General features: G+C 42.2%; 1 protein-coding gene across 4 annotated transcripts in view; it reads right to left on the bottom strand.

Moving 5' to 3' along the window:
- The window catches only part of rngtt (RNA guanylyltransferase and 5'-phosphatase), a 428584-nt gene that overhangs the window by 138530 nt on the left and 272939 nt on the right, over positions 1 to 17115 (bottom strand). For all 4 annotated transcript variants that reach the window (XM_078542420.1, XM_078542421.1, XM_078542423.1 and 1 more), the window contains one exon: positions 16391 to 16459. In XM_078542420.1, the coding sequence (XP_078398546.1) occupies positions 16391 to 16459 (69 nt within the window). The remainder of the gene's footprint in view (positions 1 to 16390; positions 16460 to 17115) is intronic.

Here is a 17115-nt window from a genome sequence, read left to right as displayed (position 1 = left end):
CTATATCTATTTTTATCCTATCCATTGTTGCTACTACCTCCTCTTCTACTGCTACAGTTGAAGCGTCCTCTTCTCTAGTGAAGGCAGATGCAAAGTGCTCATTTAGTACCTCAACCATGTCCAATGCCTCCGGAAGAAGTTCTCATTATTGGTCCCTTACTGGCACCATCTTTCCTTTGACTACTATTTTATTATTCACAGGTTTTAGTAGACTCCCTTTTATGTTTAGCCATTAATCTATTCTCATTCTCTTACTTTGTCGCTCTTATTCTCTTTTTAGATCTCTTCTGCTGCAAGAAATGCAAATTTTATCCTGGCTCACTGTCTGGTCGAGGAACCAGGGAGATCACAAATGGCAAGCCTGTTGGTGGCAAAACACTAAAAAAAAGATTCAGCTTGGTTTCACAAATAGGAATTTGCTGCTTGATTTGTTTCCTTAAGATGCATATCCGATTATCTTACTTAACAGCTATTATTATGGACAGTACAGCTGTTTAATACAGTATTAAAAGGGTAGCGTGTTGTATTTATCCCACTGTCTTGATGTTTCTGCTACATACAGCTGTACAATAGAGTCAGTTAGAAAAGACCATAGCAATTATATTGATTGACAAAGCATAACAAGTTAAAAACAGTACAAGTATTACATGGAGAATCAAAACAGGAAAAGCAGCTTTGTCGATGATCTTCTGTTACAAGCAAAACACAAATGCATTAGTCAAAGAGTAGCTGATTCCTAATGAATGTGCACAGTTCCCTTGGTAAAAATAAATGTAGTGCAGGACGATGATTCTTTTTTTACAAAAAAACAAAGTAAATATTTGTCATAGCTCTGGATGGAATTTCTAAGATTGTGTTGTCCAATAGACTAGCCACAGACATCGCTACAAGAACAAGTCACGTCCACTAATTTTAGCAAACACCGGCTTACATGTAGCGATATTTCATGGGTTATATTTACACAATATCTACCATCATCAATAGGTAACTTTGCAATCTTTCTCTTTCACTAAACTTTGCAATTCTGGCTTCTAGAATTTTGCCCATTTTTAAAAAAAATTCTTTCATGGGATATGAGCATCACCTGCTAGGCTAACACTTGTTGCCCTAATTACCCTTGAGTTGGTGGTGGTGAGCCGCCTTCTTGAACTGCTGCAGTCCACATGGTGTAGGTACACCCACAGTGCTGTTCGGGAGGGAGCTCCAGGATTTTGAATCATGCATCCATTACCCTTCTAGGTAGTAGAGGTCATGGGTTTGAAAGGTGCTGTCGAAGGAACCTTGGCAAGTTGCTGAAGTGCATCTTGTATTTGGTACACACTGCTGCCACTGTGCGTCAGTGGCGGAGGGAGTGAATGGGGTGCCAATCAAATGGGCTGCTTTGTCCTGGATGGTGTCAAGCTTCTTGAGTGTTGTTGCACCTGCATTCATAGAAACATAGAAACTAGGGGGAGTAGGCCATTCGGCCCTTTGAGCCTGCTCCGCCATTCATTATGATCATGGCTGATCATCCAACTCAATAGCCTGCTCCCACTTTCTCCCCATACCCTTTGATCCCTTTCACCCCAAGAGCTATATCTAACTTCTTCTTGAAAGCATACAATCTTTTGGCCTCAACTACTTTCTGTGGTAACAAATTCCACAGGCTCACCACTCTCTGGGTGAAGAAATTTCTCCTCATCTCGGTCCTAAATGGTCTACCCCATATCCTCAGACTGTGACCCTGGTTCTGGACTCCCCCGCCATCGGGAACATCCTTCCTGCATCTACCCTTTCTAGTCCTGTTAGAATTTTATAGGTTTCTATGAAATCCCCCCTCATTCTTCTGAACTCCAGCGAATATAATCCTAATCAACTCAATCTCTCCTCAAATGTCGGTCCCGCCATCCCAGGAATTAGTCGGGTAAATCTTCGCTGCACTCCCTCTTTAGCAAGAACATCCTTCCTCAGATAAGGAGACCAAAACTGCACACAATATTCCAGGTGTGGTCTCACCAAGGCCCTGTACAATTGCAGCAAGACATCCCTGTTCCTGTACTCGAATCCTCTGGCTATGAAGGCCAACATACCATTTGCCTTCTTTACCGCCTGCTGCACCTGCTTGCTTACCTTCAGCGACTGGTGAACGAGGACACCAAGGTTTTGTTGCACATTCCCCTCTCTCAATTTATAGCCATTCAGATAATAATCTGCCTTCCTGTTTTTGCTACCAAAATGGATAACCTCACATTTATGCACATTATACTGCATCTGTCATGCATTTGCCCACTCACTCAGTTTGTCCAAATCACACTGAAGCATCTCTGCATCCTCCTCACAGCTCACCCTCCCACCCAGCTTTGTGTCATCTGCAAATCTGGAGATATTACATTTAATTCCCTCATCTAAATCATTAATACATATTGTGAATAACTGGGGTCCCAGCACCGATCCCTGCGGTACCCCACCAGTCACTGCCTGCCATTCAGAAAAAGACCCATTTATTCCTACAGTCATCAGACAAGTGCAGAATATTCCATCACACTCCTGACTTGGGTCTTGTAGAGGGTGGATAGGCTTTGGGAGTCAGGAGGTGAGTTACTCGCCGCAAAATTCCAAGCCTCCGACCCACTCTTGTAGTCAGAGTATTTATTGGACTAGCCCAGTTAAGTTTCTGCTCAATGGTGATCCCCAGGATGTTTATGGTGGGAGATTCTGAAGTGGTAATGTCGTTGAATGTCAAGAGGGAATGGTTAGATTCTCTATTGTTGGAGATGGTCATTGCTTGGCCCCTGTGTGGTGCGCAAGTTGAAAGCAGTATTTTAACTTCATCAAAGTGACTGCTGAGAAGGATGATTCGCAAAATTAAATGCGCCAGACCCTGTGCTCCTACTCTCCATCCAGAACATGGTTGGATGGTGCTTAATTTTTGCCATAACGTATTCTATTGGAGTTGCTCGCTATTGGGTGGCTATGCTTTCTTCTGTTGATCCTGAGGTATTATTTACAATTGCTCAAGCTAACCAAGACAACAAGCTCCTCACTAGATGCAATGCTGCTGATGTTTCCTTGGCCACAAATCCAGTATTTACAAATCGTATTATATAATATTTTAGCAGACAATAAATAAGCAGTAATCAGGAAAGTGAAGGATACATATCAAAAAGAACTTGTACGCTGCCTTTTGCTTTACCATTTTACCAACTTTTTTAATATACTTTCATAGGATGTGGGTGTCACTGGCAAGCCTGACATTTGGTGCCATCCTTTACCCTTGAACTGGGTGGCTTACCGGACCATTTCAGAGGTCAACCATATTGCTGTAGGTCTGGAGTCACATCTAGGCTAGGACAGGTAAGGATGACAGATTTCCTTCCTTAAAGGGCTTTAGTGAACCAGATGGGTCTTTATGACAATTGATGTTAGTTTTATGGTCACCATACTGAGACTAACTTTCAATTCCAGATTTATTAATTGAATTTAAATTTCACCAGCTGCTGTGGTGGGATTTGAACCCATGTCCCCAGAGCATTAGCCTGGGCCTCTGGATTACTAGTCTGGTGGCATTACCATTATGCCACCATCTCCCCTAACATATGTACAAAAAGGTGAAATTACACATGCATATGCCATGGGAATCGGCGTTGAGATAACATACCCAACAATTGTGTACTGCTCATTTTAATCTATCAAAAGTACATCTGAATTTCCAATTAGCCACATGTGGCTAAAATAAGATCAAAGAAGTAGGAGTAGGCCAGTCAGTCTGCACTGCCATTCAATAAGATCATGGCTGATCTGATTGTGGCCTTAACTCCACTTTCCTGCTTGTTTCCAATAACCATCGATTCCTTTGCCAATCAAAAATCTGTCTAATTCAGCCTTGAATATACTCAATGAACCAGCCTACACTGCTCTATGGGGAAGAGAATTCCAAAAGCTAAATACACTCGGAGAAGAAATTCCTCCTCACCTATCTTAAATGAGAGACACCTTATTTTTAAACTGTGCTCCTAGTTCTAGATTTCCCCATGCAAGAAACATCCTCTCACCATCTACCCTGTCAAGCCCTCTCAGAATCTTATATGTTTCAATATCTCCTCTCATTCTTCTAAACTCCAATGAATATTGGCCCAACCTGCTCAAACTTTCTTCATGAAACTACCCTTTCAACCCAGGAATCAGCCTAGTGAACCTTCTTTGAACTGCTTTGAATACAAGTATATCCGTCCTTAAGTAAGGAGGCCAAAACTGTACACAGTACTCCAGGTGCAGTCTCATCAATGCCCTGTACAGTTGTAGCAAGACTTCCCTGCTTTTATACTCTATCTCCCTTGCAATAAAGGCCAACATTCCATTTGCCTTCCTAATTACTTGCTGTACCTTCATGCTCACTGTCACTAAACCTTTTTTTTTTCCTTTTTACATACTTTTTGAAGCTTTTACTGTCTGTTTTTATATTTTTTGCTGGTTTTTGCTCATGCTCCAATTTCTCCCTTTTTTTTTTGTAGTCATCCTTTGCTGGTTTCTAAAATGTTCCCAATCTTCAGGCCTACCACTAATCTTTGGCAGAATTGTACATTTTTCTTTCAATTTCATACCGTTAACTTCCTTAGTTAGCCATGGATGGTGCATCTGTCTCATTGTCTTTCTTTCTCAATGGAATATATTTTTGTTGAGAGTTATTGAAATATCTCCTTAAATGTCTGCCACTGCCGCTCTACCATATTACCTTTTAACCTATTTTTCCAGTCCACTTTGGCCATCTCTGTCTTCATACCCTTGTAACTGCCTTTATTTAAGTTAACTTAGAGTTTAAGTTTCAGACCCAGGTTTCTCACCCTCAAACTGAATTGAAATTCTATTATGTTATGGTCACTCTTTTCTAGAGGATCCTTTACTATGAGATCATTTATTAATCCTGTCTCATTACCAGGTCTAAAATATTGGACAATACTTCCATAGAGTCATCTAATATGAACTGTTTCTATGGATTCTCAATATTTTGCAACTTAAACAAAATCAAATTAAGCTAAACATTAGTTTGTATGGTTTTGCTGATTAGAGAGATATCCAAATAGATGGCTTAATCAACCAACACATCTTCATGAATATTATGCATTACAACAAAATTGTAACAATTAGTTGTCTATATTTTTGCTTTTCAAGGAATATTAGGTCATCTTTGTCAGAATATTTTTCCCCATTTTTAAAAAGAAAATTTGCATTAATTTACCAAAATGATCTTCCCATCTGAAGAGCACAGTTATAGTTTTCCAGCAAAAGAGGTAGCATTAAGGCTCTGACTAAGAGTGAGAGCATTTGAAATGTCTTTATGTAAACATTACAGCAGCTTTCAGGCATGTCAAGAGCACAGAGAGACAGCTTGGGGGCTAATTATTTTATGTGGAGGCTGAAGTCCAAGCAATGAGTAAAATCATAGCCATTCTCCCTTATTCTCCCTTATTCATTCAGCATCCTCTTTCAAACAGGAGGAAAGGAAGGTTGTGGGAGACAGGGCAAGAGAGGAAGGGTCTGAGGATGAGTATCGCTAGGCAAGCTTGGTGGACAACAGCACCAACTCACTTACCACATTGCCCTGTTAAAACCAGACATTCATCCTTTATTGAAAGCATGTCTTATTTTAGGTAGTCCTTCTAGATCGAGGATGTCTTGTTTCCACTCCTGTACGATGGGTTCTGAGGTGGCTGATAAGACCAATGCGCAATCTACAGGCTCTGCTACATGCTGGGAAGGTGGTGCTTGGAGGGTCGGATAAATGAGTTGTTTGGACATTTGAACGCTCTCTCCAATGCCCCAACTTCACCTCTGCCTGTTCCTGATGAAGTTTCTCCATGTGTTTGTTGCCTTCCCAAATGAACCTCTGCCATTTAGGTCGGTCACAAGCCAGGGACTCCCATGAGTCAGCGGGGATGTTTGACCTCTTTTGATGCTTTGAGGGACATCCTTAAAGCATTTCCACTGTCCTCCTGAGAATTTCCTGCTGAAACCAAGTTTCGATTATAACAGTTGCTTTGGGAGTCTGAACTATGTGCCCCATCCAGCAGAGCGGTGCTGGGAATGTTGGCTTGGGAGAGGTTGCTGCTGTAGGACCCCCTTTCTTACCATCAAATTTGGAATATCTTGCAGGCACCGGTGGTGGTAGTTTTCCTGTGTGCTTTCAGGGGCCTGCTATAGGTTGTCTAGGTCCCTGAAGCATGTACAGGATCACTGCTGCCCAGTAAGCCATGTTTTGGGTTTGTGATCCTAGTCCTTAAACGCTCTTTTCATCAATCGGCCAAAGGCTGAGCTGGCACATTGGAGGTGATGATAAATTTCATTGTCTACATCAACCTTTGTCGAGAGGAGATTCCCAAGATATGGAAAATAGTCCACATGTTCCACGATCTCACTGTTGATCTTAATTGACAGGGAGAGTTGTTGTGCTGTAGGAGCTGGTTGGAAAACACGTACACTGCTCCAGGTTACTGCACTTTTAGTTGGCTTCAAAAGGGGTGCTTTGCATGTTGCATCGAAAAATAGGGAAAAAAATTGCACAGGGGAGTAATTTCTCTGTTCCCTGATGGTCCTACCTAACAACAAATAGCAAAATTTATCAAAACCATATTCCCACATGAACCAAATGCCTAAACTGACAAAAACATTCCTTGTTTCTATTCATGCAAGAAGCCAATAATATGCACAAATTACCAAGTAGTACACGAGAATAAAACAATTTTTTCATTACCATTTCCCTAAGATAATGGCAACTTGGCTACAGTTTCTATTGAAAAGATCCAACGAATAGGCCAACAGGCAGTTTACTTACCTGCTAAACAAGGCCATGTGTGGTCTGTCATAATTTGAAACACTGCCAAAATGGAGGCTAGCAAAATAATTAGTTTGAATGAAAACTCACAAAAACCCATAGGCTGAAGACTGAACACTATGGGATGTACTCCAGCTGTACTGTCATGGCAGTGTGTCGTTATCACAAATTGCTGTAATATCACTTAAAAAGAGAGTCCACAACAAAGCATTTTACATATGACAAGATTAAAAGTATATCGTAGCTCAAAGCATTAAAATTGCAAGATATGACAGCACTGATAACATATCACATCTCAATGCATTAAAATTGTAAGCCCTGACAACAGTATTAAAAAAAATTCTTAGAAGCTAAAAGCTTCAGATTATAGTAAAAGCTTTTTGTGCACAATGAACTAATATGACAATGCCACTCAATGACTGATTTCCCTTTGCTTGTCGGAGGCAGGCCGAGAAGCTCCTAGTCCGATACAGCTGTAGAACTTCACTATAGAGTCAGAAAGTCCTACGTTCAAGTGGCATTCCAAAACTTGTACACAAACTAATCTGACACTTCAATGTAGTTAATAGGGATGGGGGGCGAGGAGAGTGGGGCTGCATGTCCAAGATGCCATTTTTCTGCTGAGACATTAAACTGAGGCCATGCCTGCTTGTTCAGGTGACTGCAAAGGGTGCCATGGTACTGTACCCAAATGGTAGGAGTGAGCAAGGAATTTTCTAATGTCTTGGCTGACATTTACCTCTCAACCAATACCACCACAAACAAATGAGCTTGTTACTAATCTCATGCATGCTTGTGAAACCATGTGCATGCAGCTTGTCTGCTGCATTTGCCTACAATTCAATGGTGACTTAACGCCAAAATGGATTTACTGGCTATGAAGCGCTTGTCCTGAGAAGATGAAAGCAAGTTCCTTCTCTTCGCTTAACATCCACTTTTAAAAAGTACTCCTTTATCAGCCAAAATTTTCTGGAAGGTGTAAAAAATTATAGAATAAGTGGAAACCATGAATGAACATTTAAGGAAAACAATCATCTAATGCCGTTTCAGAGTAAATTTTTCCTTGCCATGACAGCATCTAGTTCGTACCATTCACCAAGAAATTTTGTAAATAAACTACTGACTTTTTAAGAAAAGCTATGCATTCACTTTTATAGGAAAAAACTCCTAGGTTACAAAACTTCACAATTAAGACCATCTTTATATACAAATGGCGTTGGCCCCAATTGGAATCTAGAGATGCGTGCACTGAATTGTTTGTCTTTTTAAACCATATAGTTATTAAATAAATCCACCTTGGATTTACACTCCATAAATGTTTCAACAATCATTAAAAAAAAATCATGAACCACTGAAGAGGTGTGCAACAAGCATCCAAAGAACAATGTTTCTTGTCAAATGTACGAAAATACAAGCTTATGGATTAGGAGAAGCCACTCCGCTATTTGATAAGATCAGACTGATCTGAATGTGGCCCTCAAGTCCACTTTCTCCTCTGCCCCCCATAACACCTGGCTCCTTTGCCCATCAAGAATCTAACTAACTCAGCCTTGAAAATATTCAATGACCCAGCACCTTCTGCTCTCTGAGGAAGTAAATTTCTCCTCATCTCTGTCTTAAGTGGTTAACACCTCTAGTTCCAGTCTCACCCATGAGTGGAAATTTCCTCCCAATATGCACCCTGTCAAGCCACCTCCCCCAAACCAGAATATTTTTTGTTTCAATAAAATTACCTTTCATTCTTCTAAACTCCAATGGGGATAACCCATTCATCCCAGGAATCAGTCGAGTGACCGTTCTCTGAAACGCTTATGATGTAATTTTACCCTTTCTTGAGTAAGGAGACCAAAACTGTACACAGATGTGGCCTCACTTAGGCCCGTCCAGCTGTAGCAAAACTTCCCAATTTTTATATCCTATTCTCCTTGCAATAAGTGACATCATTCCATTTGCCTTCCTAATCATTTGCTCGCCTGCATTCTAGGTTTTTATGATTCATGTACCTGGACAGCCAGATCTCTCTGGACCGCAGTGTTCTGCAGTCTCTCTCCAGTTAAATATTATTATGCTTTTCTATTCTTCCTGCCGAAGTGGACAAGTTCATATTTTCCCAAATTATACTCCATCTGTCAAATTTTTGCCCACTCACTTAATCTATCTAATTGATTGATTAATGATCTAAGCTTTAATAATAAGGTCATATAGTACAAGAGCAAGGAAGCCATATTGAACTTGTATAAGACGCTAATTAGGCCTCAGCTGGAGTATTGCGTTGAGTTCTGGGCGCCGCATTTTAGGAAGGATGTGAAGGCTTTGGAAAGAATGCAGAAGAGGTTTACGAGAATGGTTCCAGGGATGAGGAACTTCATAAGGTTGGAGAAGTTGGGACTCGTCTCCTTGGAGAAAAGGTGACTGAGGGGAGGCTTGATAGAAGTATTCAAAATCATGATTGGTCTGGGCAGAGTAGATAGCGAGAAACTGTTTCCACTCGTGAAAAGATTGAGAATAAGAAGGCATAGATTTAAAGTAATTAGCAAAACAAGCAAAAGTGGTATGAGAAAAAACTTTTTTTGCACAGCAAGTGATTAGGGTCTGGAATGCACTGCCTGAAGGTATGGTGGAGGCAAGTTCAATCAAGAAGAAATTAGGTGATTATTTGAAAAGAAACAATCTGCAGGGTTAAGGGAGAAGGCAGGAGAATGGCAATAGGCAAACTGCTCATTCGGAGAGCCAGTGCAGACACTATGGGCTGAATGGCCTCCTTCTGCGCAGTAACAATTCTGTGACCTTGTGTGATTCTGTGATCTTCGTGACCTTTGTAGACTTTTTATGCTCTCTTGACAACCTATCTTTCTACCTATCTTTGAGTCATCACCAAATTAGTTACCATACATTTGGTCCCTTCATCCAAGTAATTGATGCAGATTGTACATAGTTGAGGCCCCAGCAATGATCCCTTTGGTACTCCACTAGTCACATCCTGCCAAAACAAAAATGACCCATTTATCTATACTCTTTGCTTCCTGTTAGCTCTATCCATGCTTGCATGCTATGCCATACACCGTGAAATCTTATTTTGTGTAGTAACCTTTGATGTGGCACCTCACCAAATGCCTTTTAGAAAACTAAGTACACCACATCTACAGGTTCGCCTTTACCCACATTGCTGTTACTTCCTCAAAAAAAAAGAATAAATTAGTCAAAAACAATTTCCCTTTCACGAAGCCATGTTGACTCTGCCTGATCGTATTATGATTTTCTAAATGTCCTTTTTAATAATGGACTCTTAGCATTTTCCCTATATCAGACATTAGGCAAACTGGCCTCTAGCTTCCCGCTTTCCATCACCCCCCTTTCTTGAATAGAGGAGTTACATTAGCTATTTTCCAATCTGATGGGACCATTCCAGTATCTAGGAAATTTTGGAAGGTCACAACCAGTGCATCTACTATCTCTGCAGCCACTTCTTCTAAAATCCTAGGATGCAAGCCATCAAGTCCTGGAGATTTGTCAGCCTTTAGCTCTAATAGTTTTCCCAGTACCTTTTCCCCAGTCTTTGTGATTGTTTTAAGTTCTCCTTTCATTTTCACTCTTGTTTTCCAAGTATCTTTGGGATATTTTTTGGGTCTTGTACAGTGTAAACCAAAACAATGCTTCCGTCATTTCCTTATAATTAATTCCCCAGGCTCACTCTCTAGAGGACCAATGCTCACCTTAGTTACTCTTTTCTTTTTAAAATTATTGTAGAAACTATTTTTAAAAATATTTTTAGCTAGCTTTTTCTCATACTCTAATTTCTGCCTTATTATTCTTTTAGTCATTCTTTGCTGGTTTTTAAAATCTGTCCTTACTTCTGAACTACCAGAATTGTACACTTTTTCTTTGAATTTGATACAATCCTTGAACTTGCTTAGTTAGCCACGTATGGTGCATCCTTTTCCTAGAGTCTTTTTCTCCTGCAGGAATATATCTTTGCTGAGAGTTATGAAATATCTCCTTAAATGTCTGTCACTGCTTTTCTACTGTCCTATCTTTTAACATAATTTCCAATTCACTTTGGCCAACTCCATCTTCATACCCTTGTAATTCCCTCTATTTAAGTTTAAAACACTAGGCTTAACCCACACTTCACACACTCTAACTGAATGTGAAATTCTACCATGTTATAATCAATTCTGCCTGGAGGCTCCTTTACAATGAAGTCATTCATTAATTTTGTCTCATTGCACTTTACCAGGTCAAGAATGGCCTGCTCCCTGTTTGGCACTGGAACATACTGCTCTAAGAAACTGTCCTGAAAATACTCATATGAACTCATCTTCCAGGCTACCTTTGCCAGTCTAATTCAGCCAATCTATATGTAGATTAAAATCACCATGATTATTGCAGTACCTTTCTTACAAGCCCCCATTTCTTCCTACAGTATAGCTACTGTTAGGGGGCCTATAAACTACTCTTTCAAGTGACTTCTTACCATTGCTATTTCTTATCTCTACCCAAGCTGATTCTACATCTTGATTTTTGAGCTAAGGTCATCTCTCACTACTATACCAATGTCATCCTTAATTGACAGAGCTATCCCACCACAGTTTCCGAGCTTCTTGTCCTTCCGAAATGTCAAATACCCTTGAATATTCAGGTCCCAGCCTTGGTCACCTTGCAACCACGTCTCTGTAATGGTTATCAGGTCATAGATATTTATTTCAATTTGTGTTAACAATTCATATGTTTTCTTACGAATGTTGCGCGCATTCAGATACTGAGCCTTCAATTCTCTAACTTTTCCATTTTTGCAAAATCTGACCTTACCTACTGGTGCATTCTTAAGTTTGTACACTCTGTCCCTTCCTGCCACACTTGGGGTTATCAAGAGGTCATTATTACCCATATTGCTACCCTGTACTATTTCCCTTTAATTTACTACATCTCCCCTCACACGATCCCTCCCCACACTATTTAGTTTAAGCCCTTCCCAGTGCCCTAATTAGACAACTCACCAGAACACAACTCCCAGCATGATTCAGGTGAAGACTGTCCCAACAATATAGTTCCCACTTTCCCCAGTACTGATGCCAGTGTCATATGAATCAAAACCCATTTTTCTAATATCAATCTCTGAGCCACAAATTAACTCTCTAGTCTTATTAACCCGATGCCAATTTACTTGTGGCTCAGGTAGTAATCCAAAGATTATTATCTCTGTGGTTCTGCTTTTTAAACTTATCCCCTAACCGCTCATAATCCCGGAGCAGAACCTCTCTCCTAGTCCTAGTTGTTGGTATCCACGTGAACCACAGCCACTTTTCTCCTCCCCCAATGCCCTCCAACCACCTCTCCAGGTTTTGCTACAGCCCCAGATGGCCCGAGTTCTGGCACCAGTCAGGCAACACAACCATTTGGACTCACGCTCTCAGCTGCAGAGAACTATGTTTATCCCCCTCACTCTGCTGTCCCCTACTACGACTACATTCCTATAACTCCCCCACGCCTCCCCCCCCCACCCCAACTTGAATGGTTTCTTTTACCACAGTGCCATGGTCACTTTGGTCATTCAATTTACAGCACCCCCTGTCATCCATACAAACTGCAAGAATCTCAAACGTGTTGGACAACTGCAAAGTCGTAGGCTTCTGCACCTGTACCTTTTCAATCCCCTTACCTGCTCGACTCGCAGTCACGCCGCCCCCCCCCCCCCCCCCCACCCCCGTCCCTGGCCATAGACCAAATCAGAAGACCCTAGCCTAAGTGACCGCCTTCTGGAACAAAGTAACTTCTCCTCCCTGGTACATTACGCTGTCCGTAGCTCGGTCTTCAGCTCATCGACTCTGAGCTGAAGTCCTTCGGGTGGTAGACACTTATTGCAGATGTGGCTGCCTTGGATCACACTGTGTCCACTTACTGCAGCTGCAACACATTATGGATAGCAGGGCTGGTAATGTGTTTTCCTTAACTTATTAATTATTTTCTTAATTAATGACTCTACTCACCAACCACTTACTAATTTAAACCCTACTAATGCTGATAAACCGTACTACTTTTTTATTCTTTCACGGGAGGTGGGCATCACTGGCTAGGCCAGCATTTATTGCCCATCCCTAATTGCTTGCGAAGGTGGCAGTGAGCTGCCTTCTTGAACCACTCCAGTCCATGCAGTGCAGGTACACCCACAGTGCTGTTAGGGAGGGAGTTGCAGGAATTTGACCCAGCGACAGTGAAGGAACGGCTATATAGTTCCAAGTGAGGATGATGTGTGGCTTGGAGGGGAACTTGCAGGTGGTGGTGTTCCCATGCACCTACTGCCCTTGTCCTTCTAAGTGGTAAAGGTCATGGCTTTGGAAGGTGCTGTCAAAGGCACCTTGGTGAGTTCCTGCAGTGCATCTTGTGGATGGTACACACTGCTGCCACTGTGTGTCGGTGTTGGAGGGAGTGAATGTTTAAAGTGGCGGATGGAGTACCAATCAAGAGGGTTGCTTTGTCTGGATGGTACTGAGCTTCTTGAGTGTTGTTGGAACTGCACTCAACCAGGCAAGTGGAGAGTATTCCATCACACTTCTGACTTGTGCCTTGTAGATGGTGGACAGGCTTTGGGGAGTTAGTAAGTGAGTTACTCGCCGTAGAATTCCCAACATATGACCTGCTCTTGTAGCCACAGTATTTATATGGCTAGTCTGGTTCAGTTTCTGGTGAATGGTAACCCCCAGGTTGATAGTGCGGGACTTAGTGATGGCGATGCCATTGAATGTCAAGAGGAGATGGTTGGGTTCTCTCTTGTTGGAGATGGTCATTGCCTGGCTCTTATGTGGCATGAATGTTACTTGCTACTTATCAGTCCAAGTCAACGAATGGTTTTGGACACAGACTGCTTCAGTGTCTGAGGCATTGCGAATGGTGAACATCATCACAAACATCCCCACTTCTGACCTTATGATGAACGGAAGGTGATTAATGAAACAGCTGAAGATGGTTGGGCCTAGGATTCCTGCAGTAGTGTCCTGGGACTGAGATGATTGACCAACAGCCACAAACATCTTCCATGTGCTAGGTATGACTCGAACTAGTGGAGAGTTTTCCCCCTTATTCCCATTAACTCTAGTTTTGCTAGGCCTTCATTATGCCATACTTGGTCAAATGCTGCCTTGATGTCAAGAGCAGTCACTCTCACCTCATAAGTTCAAATCTTATGTCCATGTTTGGACAAAGGCTGTAATGAGGTCAGGAGCTGAGTGGCTCTGACAGAACCCAAACTGGACATCAGTCAGCAGGTTATTTTCTGAGTAAGTGCCACTTGATAGTGCTGTCAGCGACACCTTCCATCAGTTTTCTGATGATCAGCAGTTGACTGATGGGGCAGTAATTAGCTGGGTTGGATTTGTTCTGCTTTTTGTGGACAGGATTCGCTTGGACAATTTTCCACATTGCCAGGTAGATGCCAATGTTGTAGCTGTACTGGATTACCTTGGCTAGGGGCATAGCTATTTCTAAAGCACAAGTCTTCAGTCCTATTCCGGAATGTTGTCAGGGCCTTTGCAGTATCTAGTGCCTTCACCTGTTCTTGATAGCGCGTCAAGTGAATCGAATTGGCTGAAGACTGGCATCTGTGATGCTGGGGACCTCTGGAGGAGGCCAAGATGGATCATCCACTCTGCACTTCTGGCTGAAGATTACTGCGAATGCTTCAGCTTTATCTTTTGCACTGATGTGCTGGGCTCCCCCGTCATTGAGGATGGGGATATTTGTGGAGCCTCCTCCTGCACTTAGCTCTTTAATTGTTCATCATCGTTCATGACTAAGTGTGGCAAGACTTCAGAGCTTAGATCTGATCTGTTGGTTGTGGGGTCGCTTAGCTCTGTTTATTGCGTGCTGCTTCTGTTGTTTGGCATGCAAGTGTCCTGTGTTGTAGCTTCATCAGATTGACTCCTCATTTTTAGGTATGCCTGGTGCTGCACTCTTCATTGAACCAGAATTGAACCCCCAGCCTGATGTTAATGGTAGAGTGGGGTATACGCCAGGCCACGAGGTTACAGATTGTGGTTGTATAGAACTCTGCTACTGATGGCCCATAGGCACCTCAAGGAAGCCTAGTTTTGAGGTGCTAAATCATTTCAAAATATATGCCATCTAGCACAGTAGTAGTGCCACACAACACGATGGAGCATATCCTCAATGTGAAGATGGGAATATGTCTCCACAAGAACAGTACAGTGGTCACTCCTTCCAATACTGTCATGGATAGATGCATCTGTGACAGGTAGATTGGTGAGGACGAGGTCAAGTATGTTTTTCCCTCTTGTTAGTTTCCTCACCAACTGCCGCAGACCCAGTCTAGCAGCTATATCCTTTAGGACTTGGCCAGCTCGGTCAGCAGTGGTGTTACCGAGCCACTCTTGGCGATGGACATTGAAGTACCCCACCCAGAGTACATTCTGTGCCCTTTCCACCCTCAGTGCTTCTTCCAAGTGGTGTTCAATATGGAGGTGTACTGATTCATCAAGGGGGGGGGGGGGGAAGAGAGGAAATGGAGATGGTGGAGGGCACAGCGGGTGGCAATCAGCAGGTTTCCTTGACATGTTTGACTTGATGCCATGAGAACTTCATGGGGTCCAGGTCGATGTTGAGGCGTCTCAGGGTAACTCCTACCCGACTGTATACCACTGCACTGCCACCTCTGGTAGGTCTGTCCTGCCGTTGGGGCTTACAAATAAAACAGAAGATTCAACAACTTCTTACTTTCCTCTACTGCTGTTTCTTTATTAATTACAATGAAACTAATTAAGCTACTTTAGCTTTTTTTTACATCTTTCTAATCTCTACTCTTTACACTCTCCCTCATAACAGTATACTCACCAGCTCTTTACACACGCACCCTAAGAGCAGTTATTCACCAACCAACTAACTTACGGGTTTCCTCTGATGTCATTGTCCACTTTTTTCAAGCTCAGGGTGCTACTGGACTCCCCCACCTCCTCCCTGGGGAAGTCAGTGCTGTAGGCCGCAATCCTTGAGATTTATTTATCCGCCGCTGCGTACCTCCCACAGGCTCGCTCCTCTCTGCTTCTCTCCCGGAAGGTAAGTGGAGTTAGGCCGCAGTCCTCGGCTTTCTTTAAGTGTTTCCCCCATCTGTGTTCCTCCTGCAGGCCCACTCCTCTCCCAGAAGGTAAGTGGTGTAGACCATGATCTACGGGCTTTATTTAATTTGTTCCCCAGTTTGTGTTCCTCCCGCAGGTCCACTCCTCTCCCAGAAGAAAAGTGATCAGTGGTAGTTCATATGCTTTGCACGTATGAGGCTATTGGATCAATTCCAGTGAACATCATGTATAAATATTTGAATTTATTTTAGAAAGTGGATAGAAAATGGGGCACTGGAATTTACTGCTCTTTCAAAGAGCCAGCTATGGGTGATTATTTGAATGGCCTCCTTCTGTGCTGTATAATTCTCTGATTGCAAGGACGATGGCAGATTCACACAGGACACTTAATGTATTTTTTCTATATTAATCAAATATCAGTAATAAAGAATGAACACACTCAATTAGGGGCTTTAACTAGGCTATACACACACACATGCACGCAAATTAGCCTTACCCCAGTTGGTTGGAAAATCAGTCCATCCACTTCATGGCTGACTTCACGAGCAAAGCTTCCTTCCAGCAGCTAAATTAGAAATGGAACAATTGAATGAATAGGTATAATTTCAACAACTGAACTGATTGTCAAAAAACTGTAAAAGCTATTAAAGCTGCAAAATACACAGTCGGCACAAAAATGATGACATTTTAACTTGATGACATTTACTTCAAGGACCACAGAAATATTTCAGTTTAAAGTAAAATTAATAATTTCCTCCTTTATGAAGGTAGGGTAAATTGTCATTATGGTTTCCCTCATTGCCATCTTGACTATCCTGCAGTTGTGGGATAAATCTGGTCCCGATAATCCTACCCTTAAGGGTCCTGGTTGGACCAGCAGTGGAAAAGTTACCCATGCTGATAAGGTGCACAGGTTTAACTGGTTCAACTCCACAATTCCTGATTCGGGTTCCTAAGTCTTGGTTCTTGCCAACAGTATCTAAGCCCTCTAGATAAACAGAAGCTCTACTTGTGTGGGTTTCTCAGTAGCTTGAATCAAAGAATCTTTTACTCGTACGAAGATCACAAATGCAGGAAATACTGAGTGAATTTGGCACATCAGTGGGGGGATGGAGGGAAGGAGAGAGAGAGACAGGCAGACAGACAGAGAGAGAGAGAGAAAGGCCCAACTGGTTTTTTTTTTTAAAGTGTCATTGTTGAAAGGGAATTGCTGTTCACTTT

The sequence above is a fragment of the Cetorhinus maximus genome, chromosome 5 (genome assembly GCF_964194155.1).
Source record: "Cetorhinus maximus chromosome 5, sCetMax3.hap1.1, whole genome shotgun sequence".
Classification (NCBI taxonomy): Eukaryota; Metazoa; Chordata; class Chondrichthyes; order Lamniformes; family Cetorhinidae; genus Cetorhinus; species Cetorhinus maximus.
Note: the sequence above shows the minus strand (reverse complement) of the source record. Positions and strands in the feature narration are given on the sequence as shown.